General features: G+C 38.9%; 1 protein-coding gene across 1 annotated transcript in view; it reads right to left on the reverse strand.

Moving 5' to 3' along the window:
- The window catches only part of myo1d (myosin 1D), a 135,884-nt gene that overhangs the window by 108,504 nt on the left and 10,578 nt on the right, over positions 1 to 16,802 (reverse strand). Inside the window, exons 2-6 of the mRNA XM_087844874.1 lie at positions 6,984 to 7,192; positions 5,869 to 5,962; positions 2,221 to 2,386; positions 1,828 to 1,881; positions 530 to 625 (exon numbers count right to left, since the gene is read on the reverse strand). Of these exons, the coding sequence (XP_087701000.1) occupies positions 530 to 625; positions 1,828 to 1,881; positions 2,221 to 2,386; positions 5,869 to 5,962; positions 6,984 to 7,192 (619 nt within the window). The remainder of the gene's footprint in view (positions 1 to 529; positions 626 to 1,827; positions 1,882 to 2,220; positions 2,387 to 5,868; positions 5,963 to 6,983; positions 7,193 to 16,802) is intronic.

Genomic DNA, 16,802 nt, shown 5'->3' on the forward strand with positions numbered 1-16,802 from the left:
ACAAACCAGCTCTTAGCTGAGATGCTTTCATATAAAAACAGAAGTCGCTGAGGCAAACTGTGTACAAACCGCCACCTCGGCTGTGTGGTGGCGTTTTGTTCCATGACGTCAGGCAATTTGTTGCTGTCAAGTGGTTTTGTTCCTACTCATTAAGCTCAGGCAAAGACGGCAACACACAGCAAAGTCTAAATTAAAACATATCTCAAGAGACCACAGTGAATTTAATGCACCGTGACTTTGAATTTTTAATCAATGAAATTATTTTTTCCACTTGTGCTCCAAATATGGGAGTTGTGTGGTTTGTTTCAAAAAAGCCTGTAAACTGTGGTCAGGACAGACACATCTGCAAATCGTGTGCTTGATTGTATTTATCCCAGTGCAAACAAACTTACTGTCACGCTGACATTCTTTTAGGGGTTTTCATGCTTTGCCAGTTCTATAAACACATCTTAATAGTTTTATTTTTTAAAAACAAAACCACAACAAAGTTCATATGTGAATCGCAATGTATATAAATTGCCTAGATTACCTTAAGCTGGCCTCCAACTTTGATGAAATTGTATGCTTTTGGGTCCTTCTGGATGTGAAGCGAGCGTAAAAGCGAATCTGGAGCTCCTCTGAGTAGCTAGTGAAGGATAACAAAGAAAATACTTTGTTGTTTTTAATGCTGTTGACTGAAACTTTGGACGCGTTTACTCATATAGAACAGAAATATGCTGCAGCTTGAGCCATTAGCATGGCAATCTTAAGTTAAGCCATTTAGGAAAAGTAAAAAGAAAAAGATGTTTACTCCGTGGAACTTTTCCAGAGTTCAGGAAGTTGTCTAAATGATACCCTTAACTAAAAATGTTTTTATAAAGTTTGCTTTTCTGGTTCAAATAGCAGACCTATTAGTATGCTCCTCATGCAAGCAATAAACAAACAAACAAAAACATATAAAACAACCTAGAGTGCAGAACAGGGCAGCCGGACTAGTTCTGCACTGCTCCTACCAATTTGCACGAGATGCATAAACAATTATCTGGGCTTACCGATAACTTAAAGGCACAGCTTTTGTTATATATGCACAAGAAGTCTAGGCCATTTGTTTTGTGATAAGAAAAGTGTTTGAGTATCTGAAACAGGTTGCCAAACATCAAACAAAAAGAGTTTCATTTGACAAGTTTCTACGGCAACAGTTGTGGAGTTTATCTCAATGAGTACTGCAACTATTTAATTTCCGGAATTTCTTTACCAACACAGATTGTCACTATTGTTTCTTTGCTCTTTGATATTAGCGGAATATTAGTGTTGTTTTGAAACATGTTGATGTCTATTTTTAAACTGACTGAGGAAGAGTAGCTGTGCTGTCTTACAGCCAATGGGGGTTCCTAATAAATAAACAAATCAATTCAACATCAAACAACCTCAACTCACTATCCTCCCACATTTGGGAACAAAAGGTCTTTTGACTCAGAAATGCTGCAGGGATTCAGAATCCTGCTGCTGAGTCTGTATTTTGCATATTAAAAAGGGGACCCTGTGGAGCTTTTCTAAAAATAAACTAAAATTGTGTTTTCATCCAGATTTCCCTGCCAAAATGTGTTGTCTGTCTTCAAGGTCCAGCTAACCTGTTTACAGACTGTTTACATCAGTGTTTACTAGGTTGCAGTTTACTTTAATTGCACTCAGTGTTTATTGTTGCACTACTGCCCACTGTTGATCACTGGATTAATGAGACACCGCTGCATTTGCATTCATGTGAATCCATATGTGCATGCACAGGGAACCTTTAACAAACAACCTTAATGATTACATGCAAATAAACACAGGTGCACACATATTTACCTGGTAGAACGAATGAAAGCTCCTCTCGCCTTCCTGCTGGAAAATTACCCTGGACTGTTTGGAAAATGAACAAAACGTGTGTCACATAATGCTCGAAGCCTTGTCAACCAAAAAAAAACTAAATCTGTAACTATCACTGCATGATTTTGCTTTATAAACATATAAAAATAATATGGTAGGGTTAGGATGTCAGGCAGTCACTCTGGAATTGCACAAACAGAAAGAACAGACAGAGACCGCCCGGGGTAAGCTTGGAACAACGTGCTCGGCAACTACTGCAACAAACTCCAGGCAACTTAATTTTAATGCTGAAAACTTTTGCACATGCACTTAAAATATTTTAGGATCATCAAGCACTAATCAGACAAAGTCTTTACCAAATGCAATACATACCTTCTCCAGCAGGTAGTTGTTAATATGGCCTCCGATGGGATCCCCCTTGAAGTCAAAATTAATGTCCATGTATTTGCCAAAGCGGCTGGAGTTGTCATTACGGTTGGTTTTGGCATTGCCGAAGGCCTCCAACACGCAGTTTGATTTCAGCAACATGTTCTTTACTCTGTGGGACGGCATCATGATATTAGAAGTTAAGTGGCTGATTAAAGAGGACCTAGTATGTATATTAGTTACCATGGTTATGTAGCCATTATTTCAACAGCTGATGTTTGTGTCAGAGGTAATATAAGTACAGACATTCTTCACTTAAGCAGAAGCTCAGATAGTTGTGTCAAAAAACACTTTTTACTCAAACTAAAAGTGTAAAAGTACAGGCTCTGAAATGTACTCGAAGTAAAAAGTAGCTCTTTGAGGGCATTTTCAAGCCATCTGAATCTCATGTTATACTAATATACTAATAAAATAATATTAATGGGAGAGAATACAAAGTTTGTTTCAACCTAAATTCTCATTCTTATGAATCCACACAGCCTGAAGCTTGTGCAGGATGCAAGCAGAGAAAAACAAAGGACATTTTTTTAAAGGCACCGGTCTGCATGATGGATTGGTGACTAAAGAGAAAAGTGAGGTTAAAGTTGGATTTGATAGGCAGGGGAATCCTAGTGGTGCAGCCTGGGGGGAAAGAATCCCTTAGACACTATAAAGCTGAAAATACAGACACAATTCTGTGAGCAACTCTAATCAGCATCATCATTTTAAATTCAAATGTATGTCTGCTACCCTTTATGTAATCTAACACTGACCATGAACATCACAGCCACTCTGCACCAGTGCAACATCATCCATTCACCACAGTAATGCAAATTAACCTGCTTAAACCTGCTTAACCTGGACTAACCTATATTTAACTGCTGAGTATTTTCATACAGCCTTTAAATAAAAAATAAAATTAGTATACTTTAATTTTACTTACAGGATGTTTCACAATATGAAAAACAAAACACATGACATCAAAAGCCCCAAAATAACTGAGGACATGACAAATTTCCATTTTATCAAATGTCACTGAGCAGTCTATACCTTTAAATATAACCTGCCGCCTTCTTCTCACTCACTATGTATTAACAGACCTCTCTGCATTGAATCATATCTGTTATTAACCTCTGTCTCTCTTCCACAGCATGTCTTTTATCCTGTCTTCCTTCTCACACCCCAACCGGTCGCAGCAGATGGCCCCGCCCCTCCCTGAGCCTGGTTCTGCCGGAGGTTTCTTCCTGTTAAAAGGGAGTTTTTCCTTCCCACTGTCGCCAAAGTGCTTGTTCATAGGGGGTCATATGATTGTTGGGTTTTTCTCTGTATCTATGAAGCGCCTTGAGGCGACTTTTGTTGTGATTTGGCGCTATATAAATAAAATTGAATTGAATTCTCCTGACATGCCTTTACCATCTCTGAGTAAACATATCAATCAAAAATCCCACTCTGGATCGTTCAGGCCCACTGTAACCCCCAAGTACAGTTCTATAATAAATGCATAAATAAGGTTTTTCGCTGGTGTATCTTGTGATGGATACACCAACAGGATTGTTTTACGTTTTACTGTTGAAATATTAAGTGTCACACCTAAAGTAATTAGCCTGTTTTAAAAATGTAAAGAGTATTAAAAAAAGATACTTGTCTAAAATGTGGGGAGTAAAAGTTTAGGGAGTAAAATTTAAATATTGTCGGGAAAAAAAACGACTTAAAATACCGTACCGAGTACTATAACAAAATATTTATACTTTCCAACTCTGGCCTACGAAAAACCGTGCGAGACAAAAGCTGCTAAAACAAAAAAATAAACTCTGTTTCAAACTGTCTTTTTGTCTGTGCTTGAATCTGTATGGAAGTGAAAGCAGATATGACACATATGGTCATTTCAAGCTAAAAGCTTCAGCTGTGAGAAAAAAAAAAGTCCCGCCCACCTGCTGTCAAAGCATCTGTTTGCGAGGAATAGCCAGTTAGAAAGAAGTCAACTTAAAAAGAGGACAAACAGCCGCCAAGTTCAGCCAATTTAAAAACAGTGACTCATACGGTCTAGTATGTGGATCGAGGTAATTTATATGGGACATACATAAACACAGCCAACAACTTTAAACACTGTGTACACAGTAACTTACTTTAGTGCCTTTTTGGTAAAGACTGTATACATAGGAAGCACATCCTGTCCACATACATTTCCTTTAGAACATCATTAGTATGTGAGTACGCAGTCAAACTCCTCCTACCCATCTACAATTTGTTATTTTCTAAATATCCTTTATATAATCAAATACTATACTCTTCTATACTCTAGGGTTTTAAAGCATTGGCTAATTATACCATCCTGTACTGAAATGTAATGAAGTAAACCACCAGCTACTGTAACCTCAGCGATAAATAGAAAGCACAATTCTAAACTTTGCTCTGTGAACAAAGAAATTTATGGATTTCAAAATGTTTATTCGTGCATAAAGTCAAAGGAGCTTGCAAAGAAAAGCGTCTGGACTTCTTTAAGTTGCTTGAAGACGTTTCGCCTCTCATCCGAGAAGCTTCTTCAGTTCTAAGGTCAAATGGTGGGGAGTCCCAGATTTAAACCTAGTGGGAGTTTCCCCCCACAGAGGGACAAAAGGACCCCCTGATGATCCTCTAATCGCCTGAGCCAAGGTGTGAAACTGGGTGTGGGTCCCAATCAGCCAGAGTTTCGGGTGAGCTCATTGTGAAACCTGGCCCCACCTTATCATGTGAATTCCTGAGGTTAGATGGCCCAGGATGTGAGTGGGCGTTAAGGCGTCTTTTGTCCCTCTGTGGGGGGATACTCCCACTAGGTTTAAATCTGGGACTCTCCACCATTTGACCTTAAAACTGAAGAAGCTTCTCGGATGAGAGGTGAAACGTCCTCAAGCAACTTAAAGAAGTCCAGACGCTTTTCTTTGCAAGCTCCTTTGACTACGATGACCTGGATGAATGAGAACCTTCACAGACATTCGTGCATAAAGTTTTAGTGTCTCTGCATTTGTCAGCACTTTGTATTCACCACCTAAACGGTTGACCATCAAGGCTTTTCCAGCTTTTTCCCTCGACCTACATTTGGTGGACTTTGCATCAAAGCTGCTCTACTTTCTTATTATCTTGATGATTTTAAGAGACTGAAATAAAATCCGACTGTAATGTGATGCAACAACTTCTGTTTGCACAGTAACAGCTCACACCTATTCACTTATCAGTGGCTTTGACTAAGCTTAGCTGAGCTGTAACTATATCCCACTATGATCTAAAAGCCTCTGACCACTTGCTGATTTACTTCTAAAATTAAAGACTGACTTATTTTTTAGCAACAAAACCTGTGATAAGACCTGCGAGTAGTCATCGTTGCACTGGGACTGACACAAAGAATGAAGAGTTAAATCCTGCTTACTCAGAAATGTGTTGTGAGACTGTTTACACCTTCTATTAAAACATACGCGCCTGGTTGTTTTTGTTCAATAGCCATAACACTGATTATGTGATAAGCTTTCTGCCCACAGAAGTGGTGATGCATAACAAATGGAACTCGCAAGAAAACAGCTTCCTTTCTGGTAATATTCACCATGTGTTTATGTGCTGACAGTGTCCATAAGAGCTGCTCACCTTTCAACCTCAGCCCTCTGATTAGGATTGGTAATAGCAGCAATGTATTGCATTATATACTTGCTGGCTTCTGTTTTTCCTGCTCCACTTTCCCCTGAAACAAAAAACAAAACAAAACAGTTTAATAGCTGTTTTTTTAAATAACCATAAATCACGTTGGCATCTATAATTTTGTGGTGTGTTGCATGCTCTGCAAATTTAACCAACAAAATGCACGGGTACGTTGGTATGGGTATATATATATTTGTAGGTTGTATATCCTTTGAGGTGTTAATGGGGTTATTGAAAATGTGTATATGTGCGTATGTGTATATACGTATGTATGGATAGATAGAAACATATATGTATATATATATTTAAAAAAAAAGAATAATAATAAAAAAAATATACACATGACATATAATGTAATTGCAAGGAGGTATTTCTGTAGTCTATTGATTACTAGATAGTGGAAAAGGGGTGGGATTAAATAAGCTTATGCTTCTTTCTGCTCCTTTTTGAACATGAAAGTTATTTGTAGTTGTGGTTGCTCATTTTCCTTTTGTTTTGCTTTGTTCATTTGTCTCTTTTAATTCTATGTTGTTGTACTTTTTCAACATGTTCAAAATAAAGATTCAATCAAATCAAATCAAATCAAGTGGTTTAAAATGCTGAATATTTTAAACAGACACGAGTTGAGACGTCCATGCTGGTGACTAAGACCCATAAACAAATCCCGAGCCGCAGTTTTTGTTTTATATTCATGTTATGCATAAAACTATTTAATTCCACATTAATTATTTTTTTCTTTTACAAATAATATTTGCCCGAACCACATGACAGGATGCACTCATGGCGTGATCTCAGGATCTGAAGGTCTTATTTCCCTCTCTGACCACTAAGTGGTGCTTCATCCTCTCTGCACTCCCCCAGCTTGTGACCACATGAAACACTTGTTTCAGACTAAGTCACAGTGACGTGCCTATCGTCATTTTCAGCTGAATTGAGAAGACAAAACATCGGAGTCATCAGAAGACAATGTGTGAAGTCAACAGCGCAAAAAGAGTTTCAACAAATGCTTTGTAGATGTAAAGGTGTCTTTTGTCTGGTCTGTGCAGGGGGGCTTCTCGTGATACCTGAGATGACAATGCAAGTGTCTTTGTTCCTCCTCTTCATGGCTTTGTAAGCAGCGTCAGCAATGGCAAACAGGTGTGGCGGCCTCTCGTAGAGCTCACGGCCTTTGTACTGTTCTATGACGTCCCGGCCGTATATGTTCATGGCACGGTAAGGGTTGACAGACACCACCACCTCGCCGATGTAGGTGTAGATCCTCCCCTTCTCAAACCTGAAGAATATAAAAAAATGATTTTTTTTTTATTGATAATCACAACCAACAAGATTAGATTATAGAGCTGGGCGATATATCGAGTTTTTTTTTTAAATATCGATATATTTTTATACGAGATATAAGATGTGACAATATTGTTTAGATCGATATAGTATATGTTACGTTATAATTATACTTCTGGAGCCGCAAGTTACGAGTTACCGCGGATCGCCCCGTGCGTGGGGCTGGACGGCGTCAACGTGTTAGCAAGCTAACCGCGCTAACGAGCTAAATGCGCTAACAACCTAAAATCCTTTCATTTTCTCAAAATCGACAGTGCGCCTTATGTGTGAATTCTGGTTGTGCTTACTGACCGTGAACCGATTTTATGTGGTACACGGCGCTCAGCAATCTGTCAAAAATGTTTTAGTACGACTTTGGTAAGCTACGGAGCTGCACCACTTGATGGATTGTCGGAGCATTACGGCTACCGAGGAGCCTCGCGGAGTGATACGTACTGTGCTTCAACGTAATATTACCGTATTGTGTGTGTATAAGGGCCATAAATGGCACCTGTTAAGAGACATGGTTACAAAGAGGATTTCAAACTCCAGGCTGTCAGTCACGCAGTAGAACTTGGGAATAGAGCAGCTGTGAAATCTGTCTGTCTTTGTTATTATGCTCATCCTCTTTTAGTTTACATTTTGACTGCACAATTGTGAGCTTTTTGTTATGCACAAAAACAACATCGTTTTATTTTATTTATGGAGCATTATTATTTAATAAATGCTGATAATTTATTTTTGAGTAATTTCTTCATGTACATCTATGCTGTATGTTAATAAAAGTGCCTGTGTGACATCTGGGACACAGCTTTGACTAAGAACTCTCTTTTTGTTCTTACCTTATAGCTTTAAAAAAAAATATCGAGATATATATCGTATATCGCCATCCAGCAAAATGATTTTCATTGAAATAATAAAGATTAACAAAACTTTTTTGGAAACATATGTTAAAAAAAAACCCAGAACCAAACTACAATGCAATGCCTTTACTATTCAAAATGCATAGTTTTCATGTATTTAGAAGACAACAAGATATAATTCTTATTATATTTTTTATACAGCTCATTTACCGTATTACTCTAGAGTTCTGTATAGTCTAATATCAGACACCAGAAACCACAAAAAGCATTATAATTACAACACTGCAGAATCACAATGCTGACACAATTGCAACACTTGTCAACATCGCCCTTTTACAAATCAGTCACACCACATTTTAGACCTCTACAGATTACATTTTCACCAATTACAATAGCAGAAAGGCATTTATGAAATATGAACAAGCTGTGACACCAGCTTAAGGTTTCCTATCTGCACAATGCTTGCTTTAGTTGCATGTTACAATATCATGCTGCAGATGTTATTAGCATGCTCTGTGTTAGACGCTGTTTTGGATGTATCTGTTGTTATGGAGGTTAATATCAATAAGGAAGCTGTTTAAATAATAACTGATGGCTTATGGAGAAGGGTTGGGTTAAATCAATGTGAACCAGCAAAGCACTATTAACAGATATTCCAGTGTATTTTGGGGAAGTCTTCTAAAGAGACATTCCCAGATTTCTGTGGAAGCACCCAACAGGTCTGATGTTTTCCCTAATCCACATCCCACCCCTTTGGGATGAACCGCTGACCATATTCATTAATGGATTGGAGCATATCCAGCCACAGGAGTAAATTCGTTTTTTTCTTCTTCAGTTTAAAAACAAACAAACTAGCTGCCAAACACATAATAGTTCATGTTAAAGTTGCTCTACCTCTGGCTACCTTTCCCGCGCTCTAACTTTCTGTGCCCTTTTCTTTCACCCACACAATCTTTCTCTCCCTCTCCTGGCTTTTCCCTCTCCCTGAGGCCGCCTGCCTGACTTCCTTCCTCTCCAAAATGGACTAGGATGCCAGTTTCTCTCCACAGAAGAATGGTCTCTTTCTCCACAGCTGCCAAACCTCTGCTGCTGCATTCGCAAACAACCCTAAAAGCATATTATGACTGCTGAGTCAGACGATGAGAGAGGTTAAGTAGTCCTCAACACTTCGATATTGCTGCACATGAACACATTTCATAACACATAAAAGTCTTTGAGCACCATCCCAAATTGCTGATGGGTGTCCAAAACTCTCATTTTGTTTATCAGCATATTTAAAAGGAGATAAGCCTCGGCCCTGTTAATCTATTTTATGCGCCCTAAAATGGCCTCTGTGTGACATTTGGATTCAAGATGATCGTAAACCAACCTTCCAGTGCAGGAAATTGGCTCTATTAAAAAAAAGGGAAAGTTTCCATCAGATTAGATTCATCTTTCATCAGTTGCAGTGTCCCATGGAAATAGAAACTAAATACTGGTTTATGGTCATATCTCTACACCCAAAGAATCACAAGTACTAAGCAAACAGGAAACAAGAACAGAAAATCCTAAGAATGTAAAACAGCAAGGCACACACTCAGATTAGCTCATTCCTGTGTTTAGATTGACTGACACAGTGTCATAGGTGGCAATGACATACAACACACGTGTCCTGAAAGAGGATCAACCAGAACAAGGTTGGATAAAAACAAAAACACAAAAAAAAAAACACAGAAAACTGAAGGTATTCTTTGTGACTCAATATATTCAAAACTAATTTTTGCTGTGCATGCACAATATAATGTGTTTATTCTCAGCCAACATGGCCGATCATCGTGTTAATTTTCACTTACACTAAATATATAAAAGAAATTCTGACATTTGAAGACCAGAGCAAATATTAAAACCACCAGTTAAACCTCCGAGCACATGGAGATTGAATGTTCAGGTTCACAACAATGTCTCTAAGCAGCTAAGCTAACATGCTAGCAACTCCTCCCCTGGTGCTACAGTAAAAGACCTATTGTGCCCTCCACAAGCAGGAGGCTGCTGTGAGCCAGCACCATTGTTTAGACATCAATTGGAGGTCTTTGTCTGAGACGGGGCCTCCATCTCCTACCGCATGGGTCGACGCAGCGAGCTGCCCACTTAACTCACATGTGCAATAGCTTCTGGTGGACAATACTTTACGAGATGGGAGGGGTGTATCGGAAATCCCAGCCGGGTCCGCCCAGATGGGAGGTGACAGGGTCTACCACCATAATGACAAATGTGCAGATATTTTTATAGTGTATTAGACATTATGCTGGTGAAGTGTCTGCTGGGGACTAATTGGGTGGAGAAAAACACAGTGTGTATGTGTGGAAAGAGTGAGATGGGAATATGGGAATATATCTACAGACAGACTGAACTTGTTTTTCCAAAACAGCCTGGATAACAAAAGAGAAGCCACAGTGACACCACCCATTGCTTTCTGATATCCTGTTTTGTTTGGAGCAGGAAGTGACCTCATTTGAACCAGAAGGTGGAGTGTTATCACCTTGGTTAGCAAGATATATTCACAGTATATGGGTGGGTGGTAGAAGGATTAGGTATCGAACCCAACCGTGGTGTTGTAGTAGGATATTAACATATTTATTCCTTCTGTTAAATTGGGTACTATCAAGGTCTATGGTCACCGAGTCGCTTTTACAGCAAGCTTGAAATGTCCAACTACACAACTGAAGTTTCTTGTTCTACGTTAAATTAATTTCTGGAGGACGCTGTTCATTTTTTACCTCATTTAGAAATAAACGAATAAAATTACACAGTTTTGTGTATTTCATGTGCTTGTTTTTTCAAAAACTGACCTCAGTATTAAGTGTACTTAGTCTTAAATTACTGTACTGATTATATTTCCAGGAAATGTGTTAATAAATGTTTTAATTCATGCAGACTTGGCATGAATTATGACCTTCACATAATCGATCCAGTCTAATACATATGGAAGATTTTACACAACCCTCTGCAGCGATACATGCAGGCAAAAGGATCAAAGATCAAACAAACATGAAGTTATTGATTTAAGCAGTGATTAACAATGTTTGATAAAAACACGATGATAAAAAAAAGTTGCTAAACCCTCATGATAAGTTTTTTTTTAAAATATAGGATAAGAAGCTTTAAACGTTCTGCTAAATGAGTCCTAAGTCTGGCTGACACACGTCAACATATCATTGGTACAATAACATAGCAGCAATAAACCACATGAGATGACCTAATTACAAGTGAAGTAGCAGGTAAAGCTGGGTAACTAAAAATAGGTCAGTGTGTGCAGAATCATACATTATTTATATCAATATAATTTAATGTTGCAATACATCACGTGTTTCTTCAGTAAATTGTTATTTTGTGCAGCTCGCCGCTCATTTCACCATCAGTCACTGTGCAACAGCAAGGAGGGAGACACTGTGCGGTAATAACACATGTAAATGACTTAAAGCTTGAAGTTATATTTTGATGTTAAAACTACATGACTGACAGCAGACAACATGCTTATTAACTTTGAGAAAACAACAACGTGGGCCATAATGCTTATAAAGAAATCTCTCTTTAAAGCCACCAGACTCTGCTGGCAAAAACTGTGATTTTTAAGTTTACAGTTGGTTACCAACTGCTGCCTCGGTAAACAAAGGACTCCTGTGTTTTGTAAGGTAAAATTACTGTTAGTGAACTCTGGAGTTTGCTTCCTTGTCAGAAAGAACAGGTAAAGTGGTGAAACCATAAATAAAGCATATACATATAAACCAATATTAATGTCTTTCAGGTGGTTAAAATCACACAGCAGCAGTACGTGGCTTTGGTTTCTTTCACCTGCTGCTGCTGCTGTGTGCTTAGGGGCGTGGCCTACTGGTATGCACACTTATTGTAGATCAGAACTGCATTAAAACCCCACTACAAAGAAACTGAACAATTCCTGAGTCATAGAAAGTTGATCTTTAGATTCATATGTATGAATGCTTATACCCTGGTCAGTGCATTTTGCATTTTGAAGTAAATATCAATTTATGTCAAGATATTTTTGTCACTACTGCAAAGCAAAAGTGACAAGTGGCAGTTATTCAGACAGTGAATAGAGGCATAGGCAGAACCTTTCTTTGAGCAAACACCGCAGGAAAACGCATATAAATATTATTACTGTGTCCACCACAATGCCAGTGCCAATGTCAGACTGGCATTGTGGGTTTCAATTTCCCTTCCAATAGTAAAACATTACACACTACACAAACAAAGAGTAATCTAATCATTCAACATGCTCATGATTCACTGTGAAGTTGTATAGTCAGGACTGACACAGAGGGCGAGTTTATTCAGCAAAAAGCCCAGAAGAGACCCGTTTTCCCCACCTAGGTTTATAAATATGAGGAGAGGAGAGAAGAAGAGAAACTCAATCAGCTGGAGCGTGTTAGCTGAGATAAAGGGCTGCCTGATCCATCTGTTCCACTCTGATTTAGAAGGATTTAAATGACACACAGGACAGAGATTAGAGAACCTTATGGGCCATAATAGCCTCCCAGAAATGTTATTTATAGGAGCACTGAAGCTGAATCAGATTTCAGTTTGATCAGGTTATCTGTCTGTTTTAAAAACAGGTAAAAATTTAAATAAGGGATTAAAGTGAGACATTGGGCAGTACATAAATCTGCAGGTGTAATAATGCGACTCTCTTTACATCCTCTCTCACTTCCTCCCATCATCCATCTTTCTGTCTGCCCAGCTGTGAAAGGAAGTGTGGCTAAACTGGTCTGACCTGTAGTCGTGTGATCTCCTTCCAAAGAGGTCTCTCCTAAGGGCTGCCAGGAAATGGGAGAATCAGAGAGGAAAAAAAGAGGAGGAGGAGATGGAGAAGAGCTGAAGAGAAAAAGGGAGTAGGAAGATCTTTGCTGATGACTACTTCATGACCTGACTTTCAACTAAATTATCATTTAATGATTAATGTTGCTAAAATAATCACGGTGACATGTATTATTTCAATGTGATCACAAGCCACTAGCAATGCACACCCATCTGCAGACACGTCAACACCAGTCCTAACCAAAAACACAGACAGGGTCGAAGGCTAAGTCGAATGGAAAAATACATTTAAAATTTCAATTTTGAGAAAAATTATGATTTCACTGTATATACTGCTTCTTGATTTTATTTTTGACATAATATTGTTAATCAATTTTATACTGATGACCCCCCGATATATCACACTGAAATTTAAACAATAATCCATCTGATCTTGGTTTTTAGAACCATTTTTCAGTCTCATATTTAAAGACAGAAGACAAAACATCCCTCATGCTTTTACTAGGTTCAGATTGGACAACTGCAGTTATCATATAGGAGTGGGCATGTCATCGCCATTTCTGCTGGCTGAAATGCTCCAGTTCGGCAGACTGGTAAGCATAAATATGAATTCATTTTAACTTCACAGGGTTAAAAAAAACAATGCACTGGTCACCTAAATTGACCATAGATGTGAATGTGAGTATGAACCAAAAGCTGTTAGTCATGTGATCAAGACTGGGCTTTCTTATAATCCGCTCCTAAACCTCGATTTGACGGTATCAGAGTGTAACCATCACAGTGTTTCACTACACGATAGGGCTGTGCGATATATGACCAAAATCTCATATGCCGATATAAGAATTCTATCGTCCCGATAACGATATAAATCACAAAAATGTAACATTTACTGTAAATTCTGTGAATCTCGGGCAGCTCGTGAGGTGTTTCCAGCTGCGCGTCATGTAGCTGGAGTCGAGTGTTTTAACCGATGCATGAAAAGATACATTTTTAGACATAAGTTGTAACAGCCGCCGTTTTCTTTGTGAGTATTTATTACACGGCGTGCTGCGGGGAAAAGCCTGTTCTAACGTTTGAGTCTAAGGTCTATTTTTTAGCACCTGGCGGCTCTTTTTTAATTCTCATCCGTAAATAATCTGCTATTTCACGTGATTCAGTTTATTTTGAAAAGTCTCAACAGGATCTTGAGCTTTATTGTGAAAGGTTTATGTGGAACATAAACAAGCGGACACGCGACGCTGTTACCGTCGTTGTTGCTAACCACAACGCATAAAAACAGGCGCTTGTCCGTCAGTAGTGTGGTTATATTAAATATAAGAGAAATAGAGAACTTTAATTAATATAGCCACTACAGTGACCATCAAAACGATGAAAAAATATTGCCGTAAACAGTTTATTTTGCGACACCACAAAACAAACATAGCGTAAAATGAAACGATAGACGTTTTTATATCGTCATCCGATATATCGAACAGCCCTACTACACGATGAGGTTGAATCTGCCTACAGGCATCCGTCTGCTTCTTCTAGATTCCACCTTGTCTCAATGAGACATGAGCAGATCAACACACATTTACCCTTAAACAGACAGAGACCAATGTTTTTTTCACTCTAACATGGTACTCTGTCGCCCCTCTAAATACCAGGACAAACTTTTGCCACACAGGTCTACAACCCTACTGCACATATACACATATGACAAGTTTCCCTCAGATGTGAATTACAGAGCAAAGCAGAGCACAACCGCTGTCTCCAATCTTGTTTGGGTGGGTCTTTTTTATGGTTAACTTGGGGAGGAGTACAAGCAAATTATAACATTTTCTCACCAACAAGCACACCCCATCTTCCCAGAAAAGGAATAAACTCAGGAAAGAATTCGGAGGTAAATGTGACTCAAATAACGAGAGGAAAAAAGCCTTCAACAAATCACCCTGAAGCAGCTCACAGTGATGCCGTTATAACATTTTATATGATTTTCTGTCTCTGCTTAGCACTCATACAGAGACTTGTTGCAGGATCAGCATTTTAACTCCTAAAGTTCAAATAAAGCAGGCGAGGAATTCATGTTAAAAATTAGACCAGTGAGGCTTAAACACACTTGCAATGAAGAAGTGGGTGTCTGAACTGTGCCCTACATCTGATGGTGCAATCTGTGGCCCACATCAGGTTGAGCCGAGATACTCTGTGTTGTCATCATTGTGAGTGTGAACTTCAGGGTCACCGTAGGAATTATGAAGGGCAGGGAGATAATCTGTGTCTGTTCCACTTTTAAACTCAGTGTTCATTACCACCACTGCTCGTGTTTAGAGTCACAGCAGCCTGCTTTAATGCCGTGTAAGGGAAGACCTTATCTTCGCTTAAAAAGCCATAACAAAAACCATGCTGCTTATTTTAGCTTTTCTGCTTCTCCCCATAAGTGTAGACCTGAAACAATTAGTATTCACTTTTGTACTAAACAACTGCATATCTTTTTCCAGCAAATATGCCAAATGGGCCAAACTTTTAATGCTTCCAGGTTTTCTTATGCAAGGATTTTAAACTTGTTTTAATAACATAAAATAGCACTGTACATCTATGTGTGGGTCACGGAATAAAAGTCTTCTGAAGATGTAAGATATGTCTTGATGCATGCTCAAATCAGCCACGTAAGGAAAGCCCAAAAAGTTGATTCTGTTCATCCGGACGTAGGGTGTCTTTGAAATGTTTCTTTCACTCACAACGCTATGTCTAGATGAACTTTTTGGGCTTTCCTTACGTGGCTAATTAGATCCACCTATTCCTCCACTCCCTCTCGCTGGTCAAACACAGCAAATAAACTCTTTCTTTAAACAGCAACATCCTAAATTGATTTACTAATAGTAAATTTTCCTCACTCTTGTTTAACAAGATCCATCACCACAAAAAGCTAAGATACCATTTAATCTCGTTCACAGAAGATCTGGATCAGTGGTCAATGTAGCTGCAGCTGGTGATGGTATCTACTGCTCTGCTTTAGAGATCTTTTGCAAGCTTAAACATCATTTTAACCAGAACCTTGCAGCAGGTGGAGAGCTGGTCGTGTGCTGTTATGAGGCTGCAAAGCAAAATGAAGACTACTGCCAACATTTGCAGGATGCAGGAGTTCATCCGGAGGATGACAGACTTATTAGAGAGCAGCTGCTCAGTTATTTGTGTCAAAGTACTTGGCAAATGAAATATTTGCAGAAGACAAAATTATAAACAGAAGTATTTAGTAATTCAATTAGAAACCCTCCCCCCCTTCTATCCATCCCACACAAGAAATAAAGTCTAAATCTGTTGAAACACTGAATGTGATCTCATGTATAACTGTCCAGCGCTCAAGGACAGCCATTGTTTCAGTGCCCAATACAGACCAGCTATAATAATCTAAGTTTGTCTGGCAAATATCAGTACCTTTTTTATTCTGCTACCCACCAGAAATGTGTTCAAAGTGCTGCTCTACCCCACTTTACTCTCCTCTGCTCCATTCTTTTATGTACTGTGCCACAGAAGTTTTCTTCACGGTCTGCAGCCATCAGACATCTGGGCTGTGCATTAGGGGATTTTCCGCTGCTTTGTAAAGCCTGCTTAGTCTGGGAGCTGCTGTTTAGCACTATCTTTAGGAGACACAGCCCGTCAACACATAACCCATCCACCCTCCCACAGGCCCACATCAAATGCTTCCAAGCTACTGGCACAGTTTCCTCCAACAATAGGCTTTTATAAAGGACTTTTCACTCTCTTTATCCCCTGGGATCAAAAAATCTGGAATTTTTCACTGTCTAAAATAAATACAAGAAACTAGGCAACATCTTTTAACAGTTACATCAGCAACGTAAACAAAAGACTGACCAAAGCTTATGTCATCTTACAATGAATGGGTCTGGTATG

Source organism: Neolamprologus brichardi, chromosome 8 (genome assembly GCF_056152115.1).
Source record: "Neolamprologus brichardi isolate AB-2024 chromosome 8, ASM5615211v1, whole genome shotgun sequence".
Taxonomy (NCBI): domain Eukaryota; kingdom Metazoa; phylum Chordata; class Actinopteri; order Cichliformes; family Cichlidae; genus Neolamprologus; species Neolamprologus brichardi.